The sequence below is a fragment of the Pygoscelis adeliae genome, unplaced genomic scaffold (genome assembly GCF_000699105.1).
Source record: "Pygoscelis adeliae isolate BGI_AS28 unplaced genomic scaffold, ASM69910v1 Scaffold308, whole genome shotgun sequence".
In the NCBI taxonomy this organism is placed as follows: domain Eukaryota; kingdom Metazoa; phylum Chordata; class Aves; order Sphenisciformes; family Spheniscidae; genus Pygoscelis; species Pygoscelis adeliae.
Window position 1 is genome coordinate 3,665,497 of NW_008825306.1, and position 22,529 is coordinate 3,688,025.

Here is a 22,529-nt window from a genome sequence, read left to right on the forward strand (position 1 = left end):
GCTGGAGCAGGTTTGCTGGCAGGACTTGTGACCCCGTGGGGGACTCAAGCTGGAGCAGTCTGTTCCTGAAGGACTGCACCCTGTGGAAGGGACCCACACTGGAGCAGTTTGTGGAGAACCACAGCCCATGGGAGGGACTCACATTGGAGAAGTTCATAGAGAACTGTCTCCCGTGGGAGGGACCCCACACTGGAGCAGGGGAAGAGTGTGAGGAGTCCTCCCCCTGAGGAGGAAGGAGCGGCAGAGACAATGTGTGATGAACTGACCGCAACACCCGTTCCCTGTCCCCCTGCGCTGCTGGGAGGGGAGGAGGTAGAGAATTCGGGAGTAAAGTTGAACCCAGGAAGAAGGGAGGGGTGGGGGAAGGTGTTTTAAGATTTAGTTTTTATTTCTCATTACCCTACTCTGATTTGATTGGTAATAAATTAAACTAACTTCCCCAAGTCGAGTCTGTTTTGCCCATGACAGTAATTGGTGAGTGATCTCTCCCTGTCCTTATCTCGACCCATGAGCCTTTCATTATATTTTCTCTCCAGCTGAGAAGGGGAGTGATAGAGCAGCTTTGGTGGGCACCTGGTGTCCAGCCAGGGTCAACCCACCACATCTTCACAGGAACCTTGGCCTTTGCAGAACATAAAAGCACTTTCACCCTCCATGCCACAGCAAAAAACAAATTACATTATCTGCCACTTTTATTGCAAGTAGGGCAAATTTGCAGAAGTAAAATTGGTTTGTCTGACTACTGGGTGTCATCATCACTACACACACACAGAAGCTGAAGAACATTTCTTTGGCAAGAGAAAATCTGTATTTCATAGAATTCTGTCGGATTTTATTTTGTTAGATCAACCCCAGGAATTACTTTAAAAATACAAAATGCATTTTTTCATTTTTTCAAACTGATAATCTTAGCTGCTTGTAATAATATATACCCAGGTATTTACATGCAAATATGAAGAATATAATGAATACATGTGTGTACACAGCTGTTTATTCAACCTTTGTGTATATGCTTATATAAGGCATGCATGAATACATTATTTTCTTATGTGAAGCTAAAGAATTTTTGCTAAACTCTGAGATAAGCAAGCTATATGAACATTGTTTAGTTTAAAAGGGTTAAAGCGTGATTTTAAAAAAAAGAAGAGTTTTAAGGTACAATGTCTCTACAATGTCATTACAAGAAAGACATTGAGGTGCTGGAGTGTGTCCAGAGAAGGGCAACAAAGCTGGTGAAGGGTCTGGAGAACAAGTCTTATGAGGAGCGGCTGAGGGAGCTGGGGTTGTTTAGCCTGGAGAAAAGGAGGCTGAGGGGAGACCTCATCGCTCTCTACAACTACCTGAAAGGAGGCTGTAGCGAGGTGGGTGTTGGTCTCTTCTCCCAAGTAACAAGCGATAGGACGAGAGGAAATGGCCTCAAGTTGCGCCAGGGGAGGTTTCGATTGGACATGAGGAAAAAATTCTTCACCGAAAGGGTTGTCAAGCATTGGAACAGGCTGCCCGGGGAAGTGGTTGAGGGACCATCCCTGGAGGGATTTAAAGGACGTGTAGATGTGGTGCTTAGGGACATGGTTTAGTGGTGGACTTGGCAGTGCTAGGTTAATGGTTGGACTTCATGATCTTAAAGGTCTTTACCAACCCAAACAATTCTATGATTCTATAGTGTAGTGAAATAGGCAAGTTATAAGATATGTTGATACTGAGAAATGGTTGGCAGAACTGGGTGAAGAATGGCAGGTGGAACAGGCAGGAAAGATTCCCTAGCAATTCTCTCTCTTGCAACAAAATGTCTGGAAGAGTCGGGGTACAAAATTTCCCATTGACCCCAAAATTCCATCAGCTATTTTTAATACACTTCCCCATGCTCTATTGTAATGACAAATTAAGCCTTATGCAGAACTTTCCCTTAGATGCTGTTCACTGACTTAATGCAAATGACATTAATTCTGAAAGGTGAATCACTACTATGCCTTTCTCCTGCACCTAAAAATATAGTCTTCCCTGTGTACTCAAAAACATGCCTAAAAAAATCCCTGTAGGTAAGTGAAAAGAGAGCATATTTTAGTGCAATAAAGTCACATTTAATATGTCTTGTCTGACCGAGCAGTATGGCACTTAAATGAATACACAAATTTATGTTTTATAGATTTTCAAAACTCTGTGATAAACAGTTTTTTCAAACTGAAAGATCAAATATGCCACCAACTGTGAGCTCATCCACAAGCGAAGCTGTACAATGTAGTCTGGTTTAGTATTTAGATCTTATTACTGCTGAATATTTAATGAATGAAACTTATGGTTAGGTAAATGGTTCCATCTGTAGTGCTAAAAAGCAGAATATCTTCATGTATGAATAAACTTTGAACAGAAGTGGTTGAACAGTCTGTAATCATTTCAGTCGTCTTAAGATTTAAGATTCAACTGCTCATTTAACTGGAAGTGTTTCTTATGTACAATGAGCTGCAAAGGAGAATAACATTTCCAAGAGCTGGAAGCTGTGTCTTAATCTGCATAGTCTGATTTGCTGCCTACATTCATTTTAAAGATTCTCAGATACAGTTATTTTTATAAGGGCAAATTCTCCCTGCCCCACTGCCAATCTGAGCCAGATGACATAAAAGGGAGAATATAATCTTCTTTGTGACAGATAACTATAGAGCTGTATGCAGAAGACCGCAGCAACACTAACCGCACCACTCACCCCTCAGCTTTCTTATGTGGAAGGAAACTCAGTGAATCCCTGAGGTCTTGCAGATCAACCCAGAATTATTCTTCACATGTTTACCTTTCACCATGCAACAAAAGTACATGTTTTAGCATTGCCTGCTGTTTTCCTTACCAGTGGTAGTGAGTTATTTCTAGGAACACTGAGAAGGCCTGGGGTAAAATTCAAACGATTGGGGAATCACACTGTCAAATGCGGGGGAATAATGCAACATCAACAATGTTTCCCCTCTACAGTTTCACATCCAATTAAACAAAGCAGCCTCACTTACCATTTGGATTCAACAAATCTATACTAATGTAGTTGGTATATTTTTCTTTTCTTTTTTTCTTTTTTTCTTTTTTTACAAGTTTTGATGTCAAAAAGTGAACAAAAGGAATTTGCGATTATTGCATGTAATATGCAAGTTTAGATTAGGTATTATATTAATTACAGGTATAAATAAAGCCCTTCAGGAGTTCTTATACTCAATGACGTATCCACCCATAAGGATTCTTACATTAAACCATCTACTAATATATGTGCCTTGGAAGCTGTCTTTGGTGCAGCTCATGGTTAAGGGTATAAGGGTAAGCAGTGAATTAATCAGTCTAGAAGCCTCTACACTGCAAGTCACAACAGTCAACAGCCACTGAGACATGTTCTCTGTCTTAAATTGCCTGTTGATTTTTCTGCTCCGTTTTCACCATCAGGATTGCTCAGCTAATGAGAGCTACATTACAATCTCACATATATACACTAAATAATACAATCTTACTGAACATGACATAGACACTTTGACAGAAATTCAGACACTCCCTTGAGCAAGATATGAACAAAAATACTTATAATTCTACAGGCAATATTTCTTTAAAAGTCATCTCATGTGCTTCCTACACAGTGCATGCTGGTGGTCAACAGAGAGCAGTTCCATTAGCTGATGTGACCTATATCTTATTAAAATACAGCAAGAAATACATCACCTATTTCCATAATATTATTTTTCCAGACTAGCAATTTCTGTGGTTGTCACAGGGATGTTATGTAATGATGAATGGGAAAAGAAGTAGATTGGGCGATTGTCTCATGAACCAGATCTTTTCTCATTCACAATCTCTTCTAAGTTGTGGTCCTTGCTAGAAAAGTTTAAAAGCCTCAGATCTGTGTTTAAAACTGCTACACGAATCAAAAAAAAAAATGTCACCATCTCTTTTATCATAAACTAACATTCTCATTTTTTTGTTTCTAACAAAATGGCTGCAAACTTGCAAGTGCTTTTATGATTCTAGAGGAAAGCACTAGTCCTGCCATTTTAATGCAAAGATCTGCACACACGCTAGCTCCCCAAGCATTCCAGGTTTTGAGTTAAATGAATTTATTTTGGTGGTGATGCAGTAAGGAAGAGGCACATGATGAAGAAGAAATTACATGCCATAACCTCCCATAGAAATACTGCAGTCTTGCTGCTATAACAATGTAAGGCTATGTGTGGCTACAAAATGAAAAAGAACTATGTACTTACATCCCATTTCTGATTTTTTTGCAGCTATCTGAGAAAGATTTGATATTGTTGTTGTCTAAGCACATTTAAACTTCAGCTGAAATAACTGCCAAGTGATTCATGCCTATGTAGGTGAATATAACGATTGTATCTGGAGCCCCAGTGCGCCATTTTCATTTCACTTTAAATAAAAAACAAAATGTATCTATGTCAGTCAGTGCCCTTCTGCTGTACTCAGAGGTATCAAACAGGCTACAATTATGATTGTGAAGTGATTGTGTCACATTGGAGGAAGGTTTATTGCTTTTGAGTCTGCTAGGCAGTAACACATTCTGTTTCATATTACTCTTTATATCATTGTTTGGCTGTGACTAGAATAATCAAATGCCATCAAATGCTGTCAAATTCAATTTACAGTATTTTTCACTGAAGCAGGCTTTCTGCATTATATTTCCTGTTTTCCCTTTCTATGGCTGCCATGGAATAGCAACAGTAATCATCAGCTTTATTTACGAAACCAACAGAGTGAAGACATGTCTTGGGCTGTAACGTACACTTTATTCCTCTTTAGACAGGGGAGGGACCTGGTTTTTTTGATCAGACAATTAAAAAAAAGCAAACAAAAGGATATTTCAAGAAAGCAGGAATTTTTGGAGCCCACTAATGTGTTTAAGGCAAAAGTGAATTTATATTAATTATCACTGCTGATTCCAAAAGGTAATTCGATTCCCTGTCTTCTCAGTCACAGCTCTAATATAATAAAAAGTCCCAAACTCTTTGTGGGAGGCTAGGTTCAGCACAGCATGTGTTTGCCACACATATTTAGAGTTGGGAAAACCAGGAACTTCAGAGTTTGAATTCCTTTCCAATACATGGCTTGAGTTTTATATTCTCTGACTTTCTGAAGCTATTCAAGAAGGTCCCTTCAGTGAGCTTTTAAAAAAGGGTCAATGGGCACAGCAGATGTCAGTGCTCTGCTACTTTGATACTTCCCTAAACACAGCTATCTATATAGAAAAATCCTCACACAGAGCTTATGAAGCTCCTCATAGGGAGTAAGGATGTGTCAGTCAACCACCCAGACAGGGCAGCTGACTACAAATACCAAGGAACATAAATAGATGCACTGCAATCACACTCCAGATGACTGACTTACAAACAGGAACATAATTTATCTTGGAAAATTGATCTGTGTTAGGAACCTAGATACCTTTTTTTTCTTTTAAAAATCTGAGAAATGGTGAATTACTCCTGTTTGCATTCCAAAATTCTCAATTGTCTATCAGAGAGGACTGAGGAATGTACCTAGTGGTCTGGGTAAACACAGTGAGATATCTATCTTACAATTTTTGTCTGTCCCTTTGAATTTTTAAAAATATATTTTTCACCTGCTTTTTGTCATTTGTAGATCAGGAAGATGATTCTTGTCTCAGCTCTTATTCTCAACTTGTCCATCCATAGATCAGCATCTTACCTTAGCATTTGACAGGTAATATATATTTTACCATATACTTCTACACTTTTCTTCACCTCCTAGTATATCAAGGAATAAAGAAATGAACAGTTCAGTAAGACTAAGAATCTGAGGTGATAAAAGCATTTACCTGTGAATAAAGTAGTTAGTAATGATGCCATTTGGTTTCTTAGGTGGTGCCCATTTCACTTCTATGAGTGCAGTTCCCATTGCTTTAACGATAGGTGGGCTCAATTCTCTAGGAGGTGCTTCAGCAGTTCTTGAATATGTTTGACCACCCACTCCACACCCACCTACAAAACCAGAAGTTTCGTTAGTGATGAGAGCTTCTTCCTCAACAAAAACTGCAGTAAAAGCAAATGAATGTCAAGTAAAGAAGCTCCTGATGAAATGGTGCCTCACTCATTATTAAATACTCATTTAAATAACCACAACTCCACTGATGAATTACTCCCAATTTTCATCAGTGCAGGTGAGGAGAGAATTGTTTCCAAAGTGCCATTTTAGAAAGACTTATTTCAATAGGATTTCGAAAATTTCCATTAAAGTCAAGGAATTTTGTAATATTTGGTCTCTTCTCTCCTGTCTTTATGATTACCAGTTCTCGTTGGTGAACAGTTACAGAACTGATTTTGTTCTGTATGCACATTTTCAAAAATTGTTAAGCTATTTGTGAAGAGCTTTTAATAAAATGGCACATATTACCTAAAATACATTTTTAAAATCTCCATTTAAAATATTCATGACATAACATGGAGAAATATTTAATGGTTCATTCAGTGCTAGGCTTTCTTTTTACTAGGTAAACATTTGACTCTAATGTAGGAGTAAGATTTTATCTGTTTTGCAGAGTTGAATCTATCTGGAAAATCTCCGTTCCCTTCCAGTCACAGACGTGAGTCTTTTAAAATCATCTTACCATTCTGGCATGCTTGTATTCTTATTTCATACCGGGTGTAGGGATCTAGGCCATCGACAAAAGCAAAATGTGCGTGTCCTACTGGCTTCACCAGTAGAGTGGGGCTGCTCGCATTTAGTAAGATGTTATATTCCAAAGGCACATTGACAATGAATATCCCTGTTGTGAAACAGAGAAAAACCAGTGATTATCTGAAATACTAACAACAGTGCAAGACAACTTCAAAGAGGCATTCATCATATGCAATTTTAAATGTAAGCCCCCTCTGGAGGTTTTACCTACTGCCTCCTTTGGAAACTACAACCATTGAAATACAAACTGAAACAGATCCATCTGCAGATTACAACTGGAAGACAGACATTACAGTTCTTAGTTAAAAATCAAAATTAAATTCAGTCAATGCCTGTGTTGCAATTGCTACTTCTGGGAAGAGTGACCTTATGACTGGGAACCGGGCAGCTTTTATTTCTTTATTTTGGAGGGGCAACAGCTACTAAGCACTGCTGTTTGAATATGGAGTCATATGATCAAAAAAGTGAATTGCCACCATTCAGCAAATTATCCCTTTTCAGCCCAGCAGCAGTAGCGGAGTGTTGGTCCTTAGCCAGCTTTACCAGTAAAGTACAATACACTAGCTTGAACCAAGAAACATATCATTTCAACTGATACAAAACCAAACTGTTTAGTTTTTGTTGAAGAAAAACACCCTCAACTTTTACTATTTTCTTTTAATTCAAACATTTTCCCCATCTATTCCTCTTCCCATGCTGTCAATTCCTAATTTTCCAGTTCTGTTGAGAAGCTGAAAAAATCAGTTTCTTCACAAGAGCAACCTAAGCCATATGCCATCCCCTCAGAATGATCGGCAGAGGTTCCCGGATCTTCTCTTGTTTCCTCCCACAAGACTTCTCAAGGTTTGTTTGGGGTTTTTTTTGTTTGGTTTGGTTTTGTAATTAGGAAATGGGCTATAGGCTTTTTATTTTTTGTCTACTGTAGACTGTTCTATGCAGACAGCAACAATTTCATAAAACCAAGAGACTAACCAAAGAAGAGTGTCTGTTAAGTGTGTTTCCCTCATTCACGCAAGGCACAGTCTTAAGAAAGAACAAAGTACAAAGTAGACAAGGTACCTTTCTGAAATGAGTCAAGATGTATCTGATTAGTAAAAGCACATTTCTCTTTCAACATAACACCTACTTTAGATGTCACAGAGATATGTCTGTGATTGCACCAAGAACCAGATGCCTATGAGCAGTTCTGAGACTTGTCCAGATCTTGAGAATCTTTCCATTCGTAACTTTGGAAAACAACTCCATTCTTTCTCCTAATTGTGGTTTTGGTCCTTTTCTGGTAAAGTATCTACATTGATACTATTACCCTGAAGCTACAAAGAGCATTTTTCTCCACCGTTGTGCATCTTTTAGATGGATTTTTTTTAGCTAAGTATGTATGTGAATATGCACATTAACTAAAAAAAAAAAAAGTTTACAAGAAATCAGAGAGATTTCAAGTTTCTTTGTGGTACTATAAACAACTGATGTACTTTGGAAGATCAGAAAAATCTTTGAAATACCAAGTTTTTACAATTCTCAGAAGAAAAGGAGGACATAAAAATCCCAAAGAAATAAGATACTGCTGCCTCACTAGATGCTAGACAAAGGAAATGCCATTACACTAAAAAGCTGAAAAAATAGCCCTGAAGTGGAGGCATGACTTCAATCTTATTCAACTGCTCAGCTTACAGGAAGAAAAAAGATGCTGATATTAACCACTGGAAGAGGTAAAGGGAGAAGGAGACAGAAAGTGCAAAAATCCCACTGTAAAATTTTCCTTTTTCAGTGTAAAAGTTTCAAGGAAAACACCGAGATCTAATTATTAAGAATGGAATAATAGAAATACCACTTTTAAAGTCATGCAGGACGTTACAGAGCAAACCTCTGAGAGGTGATCTTGAAGTAGATGGCTTCTGCAACAAAGAAAATTATTTTTTGTCTGTGATATATGGGAGATGAAATGCTCTGGAATAGTGCACTTGAGTGTGCAGTGTATAATTATACCAGTAATTAAAGATATATTATTACAGCTAAACTACCTTTTTTCTTTTTTTTTCCTTTTCTTTTTTTTTTTCCCCCCCTATAATTGGAGTGCCTGTAAAGGACACAACAGAAGATCTGAAAGTAAGAGCTTGAAACGGTAGACAGCACATCAAATAGAAACCTTTTTTCAATCTCGCAGTTAAGGTTCCCTTCTTCTCCAGTCCTGACAACAGACCAGATACTTACGCCAGAAAAACCCACTATGTTATGAAAGTGACACATAATTCACTTTTGTGCATCTGATCAATGCATTTATTCCAGGCAAAATTCACCAGAAACCTTTGAAATTGGAACTATTCAGAATGCTTGATTTCCCAAGGAAGATTAAATACAAACTAGGGCAGCTGAATGCAGCCATCAATATGCAGCAAAGGACACTTATTTCAAGATAATTGACCTATTCATGTCCAACATTCAGTCCATATCTCAGCAGAAATGCTAAAAAACCCCAAACAACCAAAACCCAAAATCTTAAAATTCTGCTAAATGTTGCAATATATTAGGAATGATACCAATAATAAATATGCTCAGGAGAAAAAATATTCTCAAGAAGCGAACATGAAATTGTAAATAAAGCCAAGTAAATGTCCTGAAAAATTCCAATATCCGATGGAAATTCTTCTACAATTTGATGAAATTCATCGAATGCTGAGATCAAAGGATCACTTTATAATCTGAAAAATAAAAAATATATACTCAAGCAACACAGAAACTTGTAAAAAACCCCTTTCTTCCAGAATAGCCTTCAGCATCTGCAGCCAGTCTGAAACTACTACCTTGTGTGCTCTGATGACTGAAGGAAATGAAATGGGCATATTTGTTCAAGTCAGCTGGGAAACCACACGACTTGGTTAGTTCCAGAGTTCATAAATTTATGTCAGAATAAAAGGAACCGTAAAAGCACAAGTGAACCAATTTACCCTAAGTGCAAATGGCAGTTTTGTTATTTGGTGTCAAAGTTACCATGAGCACAATGACAACCTGCCATAACACATTTTCATGTTCACTAAAGAACAAGGATTTAGTTGGTTAATATTCCCAGCAATACTCTTTTTCATAATTTACAACAACTAGATGCTGATAGGTTATTTAACATTTATGAAGTTAAGATGTAATCAGAAAAACCCTGATTATCTTTAAAAAAAAAAAAAGTTAAATTATTCCACTTTTTTCTCTGCGATTTCATTTCACAGCAGGTGCACATTTTGCAATCGGACAAGTCAATCATAGAATCAAACTAAACCTTGTTTTTTTGTGGGCATATTTGGATAACATTTAATGGACAATTCTGTGCAAAACTCTGCAAATTAGATTTGATGGCTCTGTGTACTTCAAAACTAGGGTAGTTCAAAAACAGAATTTGCAGCACAAGGTGCTTAGAATTGGGGGAGAAAAGCCACAGTCGGTTTTACAGACTGGTCACCAGAAATCGGTTCGAAGTCAATTGCTGAAAAATTGTTTAATATGATGTGAAACCCGATCACAATTAGAGCAAAATAGTTGGACTGTTTCACTTAAAGTAAACAAATACTAAAATAAGAATGTCATATCTTTTATTTAAAAACAAGTAAGAGTAAAGTTGTATTTTAATGTTTAACTTCACAAAATAAAACTAACTATTGTCTTTCTGAGATTAAGTATTTACATTAAGCTTCAAATATCCAGATATCTCATTCTGGTTGTATCATGTATTCCCAACAAGACTCTGGCAGACAGTAACAGCTGGAGATGCTGACTGCTTTCAAGATGCAGAACTTTGGACATTGAGCTTGAAAAGCTTGTCCTGCAGTGACGTGGAGCAAACAATAATTTACATGAGAAAACAAAAATGAGGAAATGTAACATTGGATTAGCAAAAATCAGAACAATTTGTTAGGCCACGAATAAAGGAGAAACCAGGTTAGCTGGGGAAGCTAAGAGACAAATCTAAGAGACAAATAAATGGCATTCAAATACCAAATTTGATCCCAAGAAGAATAAAGTAGGAATCCAGACATGTCACACAATTTTCATTCTAATTGATAAGCAAACCCAGAGGTGGATGAAGTTGAGTGTTACAACATGATGAAAGAAGACATTTTAATCCAGGTGATCATTAACGTGTGAAGCAAGTAACCTAGGAGCAGAGGACAGGATCCTCTTTTGAGCATGTTCAGCTTTCATGGTATCACCAGCAGCAGCTGAAGATATCTAGAAGAATCAGGCCCCCAGTGAGGACCAGTGGGGTTGTCAATGAGTTGAAATGCAGGATGGCTACCTGCCTACCTATCAATAACATTTATGGATATGCCTTGAGAGAATTATGTGGTGGGTTTTTTTTTTCCATTCAGCTTTTCTGCTTCTATCCATGGCACTAATAGTTGTTCCATAATAATTGTAACATATCCTTCTGTAGCGTATCAGTGAAATGTATGGTACGTTTGAGGTCTGTGCACTGAAGATGTACACAAGATAATGGCATACCTATTTCAGAAAATAAAGTCCTATTTTTTTCCATAGTGAGTGAGGTGTGTCAAATATTTTTTCTGAATCCATCACCTTAACCACTACTCGGCCACCTTGCTAAGTCATGAGTTTTGAAATGCTACATATCTATAAAGTCATAAGATTTAGATACATTACAGATGTCGAAACATTATAATTAAAGCCATCCAAAAGGAAGATCTGTGTAATATGATGCCCATAATTAATCCTGAGGGTGATTATTTGATCCAAATTTATTACAGCAGATAGGAAGATAGAATGCCAAAGCATCCCTGATATCCACAGGCAGGAAGACACTATGACCAACTACCCCCTCAGCAAAACTTGGTTAAGAAAAAGCACTTTTTTTCATGGAGACTATACCAGTTAAAACAATTGTCTCGTCCAAGGGTGACTGCCAAGCCTGACAATCCTCATAACAAACTCTGCATTCTGGGTTTATAAAGGAAACCTATATTATCTCAATATAGCCTATTGTGAAACAAGGATTCATACACAGAAAAAAATAGATCAGAAAAGAAAAAATTACTCCATGCACAATGACATAAGTAAGGACAGAAAGTGGTAGACTCTTTAGGCTAATCCTACCAAGCTGGGGATGTATGTGGCCCCAGACGTCTGCGTGCATAGGACCTGTCCATGGGATGTATGCCATTCCACAAGATCAGAACCTCCAAAATAAACCTCCACCTGCATCCCCTGCAGTCTTCCTCTTGGGAAAAAAACACGAGGAGCACAAAGGTCTCAGAATGAGCATGAAGCAGGATTATGAAGGGTCAGGAATTAATTTCCTAGCTTCTGCATATACCTATGCTTCTGCACACAGGGTTTCTTTTAGTAGTATTAGTAGCGTTTAGTAACATTTCTCTGCTGTTAGTACTCCCCATTCCAGTGAGATCAGCTAGTGGCCCTGAGGTGCTATAATAAAAGGAACAGCAAGTTTTGTTTTCCTGTCTACCCAACAGGGGCACTGAATGAAAAACAATCCCTTATTCATACTTAAAAACTTAAATAATTGGCCCCACAATGAGAAAGCAGAGAGGAAGGGACTGAGTCACCAAATATCCACGAAAGTGAAGTAAGTGTTCAAGGTGCATCCCAATACCTGGAAAGAAGGACGTGTGCCTTCCCCTGACTGAGGAGAATGATTCCTACAGCCGTGGGAATACATCAACCCTGCATCCTCTACAGAGCCATAATGTCCAGCCTCCTCCTCACCCCTCTGATCGTGTGGTTTCAGGAATACATGAACCTGCGCAATCTTAATTGCAACATAACCAAATGTACTACACAGAGCCTGATTCTCCTTGCAGGCTTGTAACCTACTGCGAGTAACAGGAATTCGAGCAGCTGGAAAAGAAAAGGTCTAGAACAACAAGGACAAGCTTTTCTGGGAAACACCCCACTCTTCACAAGCCTACGCTATTCCAGTATATTCTTATGTTTTAAATCAATTTATAAGGTTGCTGAATATTTGGTACCTTAAATTATATTTATTATCAAAACTATAATACAGCATGAGTCACTTTCCAATAAAACCAACTGTAGATTATATGCCATTCGAATTCACCTGCCTTCTGCTGGGTTCTAAATCCTTTCAGGCAGTAGGGGGAAAAGTTTAATTTAAGATTTTAATCTTTTTCATATATTATAGCATTTCTATAATGGATTTTGTGCTTCTGAAAACTAAAAGATTGACAGCTCAGGGTATTATAGATTTATTAATCATTGCTTAAATGGGTAGGGTGAACGCTGCTAAGCACTGCCACAATACTTGCAATCCCAGCCTTGAAGGCAAAATACTTTTTCTAGGTGACTTTATTTTTAATGCCAATTGACTCTACTGTGACTGCTATGCAAGGAAAGAGCATCTTAAATAATTAGGAAGAGAAGACATCAAAAACTTCCCTGAGTTCATTGATAAAACAGATATTGTTGTTATTGCAATATGCAAACACCTGAAGTTTCTAAAAAAAAGGACCTCATTTTAACTGAAAAAAACAATATCTAGAAACTGGAAAACACCTTGCTGGAGATAAACTACACTAGACAGAAAATTGTTCATTTACAGTGCTCTTGTTGTCCCACAATAACTACAGCATATCATTTTTATAACATCAGTAAAGTACAGCAATCACTTAAGCTATGATCTATATTAATGAAACAGCACAGTCTCTCATATAAAAAGATGCTATTATTCAATTATTCCTTCTTAGCCTACCTCTGTAGCAGGCCGAGACAACCTGGTGATGTTCAGAAGAGTAACAAGAGGAAAAATATTTCTGGGCCTTTGCTGACCCACCCTCCTGCAAGGTAACATGTCCACATAACACTGTGGTGCTCTGGCAAATAAAATTTACTCCATCAGGTCAAAGCTAGCACAGGATCTCTGTGTCACACTCTTACACCTTTTGTTAAAGCATACCTGCAGGACAACTGGACAGTTTAAATGCCAGGATAGCTATCAAGACATCATCAACCCAAAAGGTTGGCAGGTTTCCCTGTCAATAACTCAGGTTAGTCTGAACAGAGGGGAAAACTTATTTTCAGTCCGATTGGGGTTTTTTTCCTTAATATTTGTACTCAATAATAGTTTACAAGACCAAATTAACATACGGATTTTTGATCAGCTAATCCTCACAATACCCATGTCAAGTGTATAAGTCAATATTATTAAAATAATATGTCTCTAGGAAAGAGCAGCTTTAGATACTGGTTATTTAAATCACACAAACACTAAAACTAAATACGAAGAATAAAAATATCAGAATGATTCAGCTGCCTGCCTGAATATATGAATTTTTCCATCCTTTCATTTTGCTACAAAGTACTACATAGAAATACATTTTTACCTGGCATGTCCCAAGCTAGAAATATAGAATATGCATCAATTACTGTGACATTATATGGGACATGAATTTTCTCTGGTGTTCCCACTGGTGTTTGTATAACATATTTATCACTAGTGTTGCTGCCGCCCCAAGTGCTGGCTTCCAGCTGGTAAACATATCTGCGCAAACACAAAAAGATCAGTAGACACTATGATTAGAAGCTTTAGGCATATCAGTAATAGAACATTTCCATTTTCATCAATTTAAAGTGAATGGACTGTACAAAGAGTATCACAAATACAGCACTAGTGAAGATTTTCACCTTTAAATTTTCGTAATGTTAGAAAAGTAACTCTTATCATAATAATAAATTTAATACTAAAATTCACAGTAGCTTACATAAGAGAGAGAAGTATTGACTCAAAAAGTGTCGAAACCAATTTCAGAATGGCCTCTATAAAAATATCAGCAGCTGCTACTTTTGAGCCAGTATGTTCAATGTACACAGAAACTTTATAAACCGTGTGCAGTGCTGTCTGCCGTAGAAAGACTTAAATTTTTCTAAGTATATTCCATGAGGGAAAAATCAACCGATGAGCCACCAACAACTACCCAAGGGAAAAAAAAAAAGCCTCCCCCTCTTTGAATCAGAATGACCTATTCTCAGAAAAGGAAAAAAACAGAGGTCCTTTGATTAAGGCTTTCCAACATTTGGAAGCCTCCTAGAAGTGCTCTACCAATTTTTCAGTAATTAAGTAATATTGTAAGAGATTTTTCTTTTGTTCAAAGAGTAACTTATATTTTGCACATTTCATAAACACACGTACATATATTTTGAACACCTTTCACATAGTACCAGAGCCCTTTAACATGACTTACCTACTGTTAGGCTGCAAGTTAACATCTGTGAAATTCAGGTCTGTACTGCCACCCAGGAAAATCTGTTCTCCATCACGAAATAATCGATACTGAGTAATGAGTCCATTGGGTTTCTTTGGTTCACTCCAGTAGATTTCCACTTCTGTTGAGCTGACTATGATATGATGAGGTTTTGGCCATACCCCTATTAACATCACAATGACACTATTTTAATTTTATGACACAAACATAAAGAGGTTTTTTTTTCCCTTTCCCACAGTTTGTGCTGTTGCTTGCAGCAATGTAATGAAAGCATAAAACATTGCCAGAGAGAATGACAGAATTTAACACACTTTCTATATTTATCCTATATCAAATGCAACCAACTAGACAAGGTACAGATCAATGGAGAACAAGGCCAAAGGCTGCAGCCTTTATATGCCCAGTTGTCTCTGCGTATTTATTTGTGCTTTAAAAAATACGCATTGGCTAATTCTAACCTCGCTAACTTAAAGATGAACTTGGGGAAATTGTCACAAAAAGAAAACAGAAATGCAGTGCCAGGCAGTCAGTATAAAGAATGTGTTAAGATACAAATATTCTAAGAGAGATGGATTCTCTTGTGTAAATTTATACATGATATCTTGATGGATGATAGTGGAGGTTTGCACCTTGTTAAACCGTCAGAAAATACAAGCCCATATGACCATCTCTTTGCAGTTCTATAAGAATGTTTTTTTCCCTTACCGTGAGGAGCAGCTTGTAAAGTTTGACCTGCAAGTGGTTGGCTAGAAGCACACCCAGCAGATGTGCATGCAGTAAGCATGAAGCTGTAATTAGTGTATGGCTGCAGACCTAGAAAGAGCAAACAGAGATTAGACTGAGATGTTGGCGTCAGGCATCCCAAGAATTGTATCACTACATAGAAAGTTACTGGACTTAAAGTTAACTTCTAGTATTTTTGGCAAACGTAAAATATGAACCATTCTAATTTTACATCTGAATAATATTGAAATGGTGAATTCTTGCTAATTTAGATATGATATCCTCTACTAGTTTAAAAGACCTGACAAAACAATTCAGATTGAATGTGTGCCTATGCTGCAATGGATCTATAGATGCCCCTCATATAGACATATCTGAATTAGCTTCAAATCAATTAACTTAGATGGCACTTGCAGTGTAGTAACAACAGTCCAGATCTCAGCCCAGATTACCATCTGAAAATTTACCCAGTCTCGAAGGTGTGTTTCGTTGGGTTTTTTAACCTATGCTTCTGTCTGTACAAAATGGTTAAAAATTAACTGGAAGGCACCTAAACATTCTTGGCACAGACATAATCTCCGTCACTGGTAATGGCCATAGAAGTTCAAAGGTTTCCAACAGATAAGCACCTTAAAGTGTAATTGCTTAGAGTTTTGGACTTGAAAAGCTGAAAAGCCTGTAATGTTTTGAAAATTTATTACAAATATATTTGCAACAATAAGAAAAGATAATAAAATACCCTCTTTCTTGAACATGAAATCTTCTACTAAATTGCAAACAAGTCCAAAGATACTCTGTTCTTGCCCCCGTCCCAACTTCTATTTGTTCAATTTTTTTCCCTATTTTTTCCTATTTGTTACAAGATTTTACCATAGATGCTATAAAGCAGTTAGAAGCAGGACTGACAACCAAGCCCTCCCCATTATGACATATTAATTTTAGTTACTTGTAATTTTTTTAAAAACTATTTTTTCAGCTCAAACCTTCTATGCTGGACATTCTTGAATGAGACTAAAAGAGAATATATTGCTTTGACCTTTCCTTGGAAATTTTCAGATATCCTTGTGCTGTGTGTCAATGACTTCAGATTTGACATCAAGTTGCCTGCAGTTTAAGATTTTGACTTTAGGACTCCTCATAAAATTGTACCCAAAATTTGGCTAAGATACTAAGCTTTTAAAATAGCCATTTCTGCACACCCATTAAAGGCTTCTTACAGCCAAATCATTAAAGATGCAGATCTCTGTGAGCCTGTCTTGAACACCTCAGAGCTCAGCTTTAACTGCTGATCAGACTGCCTCACAGAGCATGCTCCAGCCCAGGTTACCGGGTCTTTGCTAAACTACTCTTTTGGGTATTTCTCAAAGTTTATCTTAAAAATGACATTACGAGGCACAGACACTAAAAACCTCTCTCGCATGTTTTCAAGGACCCTCTTGTTAGCACCTCATAATACATTAAAAAAAAGTTCCTGAACCTGAATGCAAAGGAGACAAACAGTACAGCAACAACAAGAAGCAAATTATACACAAAAACTCTGCAAAAATATCAAGATTGCAAAACTGAACACTCAAACTAGGAAATCCCAGCGTTAGGACATTGTACGATATGAATTGACCCCCGTTGTGTACAGGCTCTGTGGCACAGACCTATCTAAAATTCCCTCCAGCATGTGGTCTCTGGCCTGCCTAATTGTATGGAATTCGAGACTTTTTTTGTACTGTCCATCCCTGGAGCGTACAGTTGCTTTACTAACACCAAACAGCTGAGCATTGCAAATGGCTTAATGCAGTACCAGAAGAATTAAAAAAAAAAAAAAAAGAAAAAGAAAAAAAAGATTTCTCTTGCTCAGAAACAAGATGCAGACACAAAGAGACTGAGAAACAAAAACCTCCCTGGACCTGCCAGGAGACCATTTGGGATGCCTGGGACCTGGCTGTCAGTGTACCTGGTGTTATGAAAAACTTTCTACATCTGAGCACAACCCCTGGTCCCTTAAGCTGCAGCTCGGAAAGCTCAGGAATTAGCAATTCAGGCCCCAGGTCTCAGGCAGGGTGTCCGGAAAATAAAAACGACATAGTTGTGACAAGCTGTGAAAGCTTGAGATGTGTCTTCCTCAGTACCACAGCCTGAACAGAAATGAATGCCCTGCAGAGCCAGGACAGAAGCAAACCGCCTCGCTCCAGAGACCGTCTCTCCTCCGGGCTGTCCCACACTTCATTCGCTGTAGCTTTCTAATCTGGCATCCACAGGATTTATGAGACCTGCCAGGGCCTGTCCCACCGCCCCAGCTGGGGAGCGGGGCAGGCCGGGGGCAACCCCAGCCCAGGGACTTCCCTGGCTGGGCTGGGACATGGGCCCGCAGCTGGCCCCGGCTTCGCAGGGCCCATGGCTGGGCAGGGCAGTGCTGGAGGCTGGCACAGCTGTGAGCAGGGATTGAAGGCAGCAGGCTGGGCTGAAATGGGCTCCTGGGCCCAGGGGCAGGGCTGGGGGAAGGCCCCAGGGGAGGCTGGCAGCAGCTTGACAGAGCTGATGTGGGAGCGCGCTGCAGCGGCAAGGCCGCCCTATGTGCTGCCACTTGGCCATCCTCCCAGGACACTGCTCCTTCTCCTTTCTTCCCTTTGGCGGCCAATGCTGCCAGCCCCTCAGCGATCCACATTTTATCCCTCTGGGTTGGCACCATGCCTGCTGCCTCCCTCACTGTGCTCCACATTCACACGAACTTCGGGCTTGCACCTCCCTGACTTCTGCTGAGCAGAAAGGAAATTTAGCTCTGGGCAGATGCAGAATTAGGCCCATCTACACCGAGATTCCCAGAAGGAGTAAACCTACCAAACACAGCAAAAGCTGAGGCAGCAGTCCTACAAACGGGAGTCTTTTTTTTTTTTTTTTTTTTTTTTTTTTAATTCCTCCCCGGAAGAGACAGAGCTTGTGGACTGAATGAGGCAGTAACCCTACGTACAAATGACTACGCTACTGTGTAATGCAGACTGCTTGTGTGAAAGAGGCTGAATTAGGATTACACAGGTCAATTCATAAGTATTATACAGGTCAATTTTTAAGTGCTTGGCTTTGTGACCTTAATAATGAACTTTTGATGTAGCTCATGTGCCTAATTGTAATTACTTCAAGAACAATGCAATTCTGTGACAAGAAAAAAAGTCTGGGCATGATCTTTGTTTATAAACAAATCCTTGCTTATAGCCATTACAGGGATATTTTAATTAAAATATATTACAAACAAACAGAGAGAAAGAATAAGCAACAATTATGGAGAAAGGTAAAATACTGAATAGAAGACATGCAGGCTGCTTACAAATTGAACAAGACGTGAAGGGGAGAAAATAAAGAGATGACTCAGAGGGACAGCCCTGGCTGTAACCTAATCATGAACTGGAGGAGAAGAAAAATCATCTGAACGCTGCGTATAAAAGTAAGAAGGGAGAAAATGACAGTTGCAGACTAGAGAGAGGCAAAGGCGTGGAGGAAAGCCAAGTATTTAACATTTCAGGATAGAAAAGATTACTGTGGCAACAAATTACTTGAATTCCCCTAAAGGGAGTCATGTTCACTTTTAAAGGAAACATGCATAATAAAGCAATACTCATTTACAACTACACTTTAAAGAGAAAAATGGGCATTAAAAAAAGAGCACATGGTTTCACTAAATCTATTGGTGAAAATCTGATACCTGAAACCTCTAGTCATACATGGAGCAGTCACAGCAGATTTTTATCTAGATTATTAAAGCTTTGCATTAAACGCCTTGTCTTATGTATGCTTTGGAAAGCTCTGTGCAAATCTATGTATGTGATTAATAACAAAAAAAACAAGTAAGATAATCTTGAAACATAAACAGCATTTTGCTTTTCCAATTTCTCTACTTGATTGTTCACTAGAGGATACTTCTCCCCTCCTTTTCTTTTTTTGGTCTATTATTGTGGGGGGTTTTAAATTCTCTTTTTTTTAACTTAGCAGTCTATTTTGTTATTGCAGCATTTGCCATTTGCCAAAAGGCTGTGAAACGGTGGGGTTTTAGGAATGCATTCTTCTATTAGCCACATCAATTCCTTGTGATACTGTTTGTCTCCATTTGTGGATATGGCTCCAGCAAGGTCAGTAATTAGCTCCTAGGCTAACACTCCTGGGCCCCGCCGTGGGAATTTTACTCAGGAGGATGTCAGACTGCTGACCGCAGCCTCACACAACCCCTCCACCCCCAAGAGTTTCCTTTAGATGAATATTACTAATGATTCAGTGCTGCATGGAGATAGAGTTGACCAGTGACAACATTTCTGTATCTCTTCAGTTTTCACTACCCTGAAATGGAGAATATGTTCAGATGAAAGCATTTCAAACCATTCAGTCATAAAGTATTTCTTAATGTTGTTTCTTTTACTAAAATAAACATCAGTGATCTTGCTTGACTTTTACCTAAAGATGATTGATCCTACAAATTCTCGATAAAGCCTCTTACTCGGGATATTATCTTTAGTGTACTAAAAAGGGGGAGTTTAGAAGAATCTTTGCTATAAATCCACCTGCTGCTGCTGAAGAGGGCACTCTTAGCTTTCTTTTACAATTCCCCTAATTATTTTCTTCAGTCTTACCCTCTGCCTGGCCCCCACTGCAAAGCATTAGCAGGCCCATTTGTAAAGTAGTAGTAACACAAAGTGAAACAATGCCATAACTGTCATCCAAATTGTTCTGTACAGGGTAGTGGAAGTGTTCAGTAATAAATGATATAAAAAGGTCTTTTATTGACAAGCTGCCATGTGCTGTTTGCATTAGAGAATATGAGAAGATGATGGCTGCTGCCCCTAGGTCCCAGTGGCATTCAACTCAGTGAGATAGCAGAAAATGCTTCAGTTTGCTTAAAGCATTGATAACACCTCTAAATAATTAACTGAGGACTTCCTGTCTTCAATTACTTAATGCTTTTTTTAACATCTTGAGAGGATTATAAGCAATTTATGGATTTCACATGATGAGCACATTCACCGCTATTCCCACAAAGCATTTGTGGGATCATGTTTCCAAAGCTTTGATGTAATTAAAAATAAGCAGCAAGACAATGGTGCAGCGGCAAGGTGCTAGCCTTCTCGTCTGTTATTTGCAAGACCCTAGATTCAAAGTCTCAAGAAATACTAATGCTACAGCTTCATTAATGTTCAACTGTTGCTCAGGGGAAAGCGGACAGGTTTTTTGGGGGGAGGGGGGGGAAGGAAGATGAGAAAATCAAAACATACATCCACAGGGAATAAGACAACAGTTCAAACATTTGAGATTATGTATGAAATAAATTTGATTGTTTTATCTTATTCTGTTAATTTAGAGTGCAATAATTATCCACATTGCTATATCACTGCCATGAAGTCCACATTATTACCTAAGGAAGCTCCCGCAGAAAACAGCACAAGATTTTATTATGACTGTCAGGAGGAGCGATCATTTATTTCACTCCTGGCTTAACATGGCAGCATTGGACAGTGGCTTAACGGAACAGGCACACAAAAGGAAAAAAGATCCTTGTTTCTCAGAAAGTAATTTCATTTCCAACTGGTAAGAAAAACAGTATTGTTTGCATTAAAATCTTGGTTACTCTGGAGGAATAACTGCCTTTTAGGAAGGAAGTGGGAGCACGAGAAGTATTTTTCAAATGGGTTTGATAAATCATTCCTTGTTGGTAGGTGTTCTTTACAGTATAAACTTACAACAGCAATTCTAAAACATGTACCACCAACTGGCATACTCCAATATCTCATGTCCAGAAGCACTGAATATGGAGACAGAGTAATATACAGTTGATGAATTTCACACTGGAGCATGATATCGTCAAAGAGGAACAGCAGTCCTTTACTCCTCTGTGAGTGACTACAGCAAGGATGAAACTCTTTTAAAGAACTAAGGGATCCACTCTGACTCAGGACTCATGCTTTGAAGGGTAGTTGAAAGTGCCATGTATGCTGTATAGGTTTTACATGCCCTAAGTCAACTTCTACTCTTTGAGTGGCTATCATATGGTGTGTATAATATATGAATCTCTAAGTTTCCTACTCAGGTGGAAAAAAAAAAAGGAAAAAATAATGTAGTTATGAATTCCTAAAACTCATAGATACAAGAATTTGATGAGCAACCTGAGGTCAAAGAATGAAAAAAAGATTTCCCAGGATGTTTATGTTCCCATTTCGTGTTCAACAGAAACATTTCTAAGAATAATTTTGCTTCAGTGTAACATTCAAATATAACTAAAAATTGAATATGTGAAAATAATACATTTGAGGTCTGAGTCAAATCTTCCACCAAAATCCCTTGACTAAATCTTCTTTCAGACACACACACACACACAAAGTGAAATTTCACCAAGTATTTAGAAAATGGCTATAAGCAATATATAGGATTATAAACAGAATCCAGGATCTTTCCCTTTCCGTCTTCCTTTCCTTTCTTATTATCTCAGGCGTAAAATGCTGGATCCTTCTTGCTCCTACACTGCTACACATTCAGAGCAGCACTAGCAGCACATTAATGATGGTAAAAGAGAGAGCTGAATCTGTGTGAAGGGATGGCAAGCCTACACAGCATATCTGAGACCCCGAGCACACCACAAGCATGCATCTTGATTCGAGCTGGATAGATTTATTTTAAAATTTTGAAATTAAATCTATTAATATTTTAACAAACAGCAGCCAGAAATGAAAGAGATTGAAAAAAATAAATTTAAGATATGTAAAGTCATGATAAAGCATTCTAAACTGTGCACAGTACTAGGGATTTAAAAGTTACTGACAAGTAGCATTTTTAATATGTTAATAGTCTTATACCTTAAGGACAGGACATTAGCCTGTCAGAGAGCTCTGCCTCCTTACCTGATACTGTGTGCTGCATTCTGCTTGC

General features: G+C 38.3%; 1 protein-coding gene across 1 annotated transcript in view; it reads right to left on the reverse strand.

Moving 5' to 3' along the window:
• USH2A (Usher syndrome 2A (autosomal recessive, mild)) overlaps positions 1 to 22,529 on the reverse strand; it is a 401,100-nt gene that overhangs the window by 58,985 nt on the left and 319,586 nt on the right. The window contains exons 56-61 of the mRNA XM_009330219.1: positions 22,502 to 22,521; positions 15,615 to 15,722; positions 14,889 to 15,072; positions 14,031 to 14,188; positions 6,599 to 6,757; positions 5,810 to 5,972 (exon numbers count right to left, since the gene is read on the reverse strand). Of these exons, the coding sequence (XP_009328494.1) occupies positions 5,810 to 5,972; positions 6,599 to 6,757; positions 14,031 to 14,188; positions 14,889 to 15,072; positions 15,615 to 15,722; positions 22,502 to 22,521 (792 nt within the window). The remainder of the gene's footprint in view (positions 1 to 5,809; positions 5,973 to 6,598; positions 6,758 to 14,030; positions 14,189 to 14,888; positions 15,073 to 15,614; positions 15,723 to 22,501; positions 22,522 to 22,529) is intronic.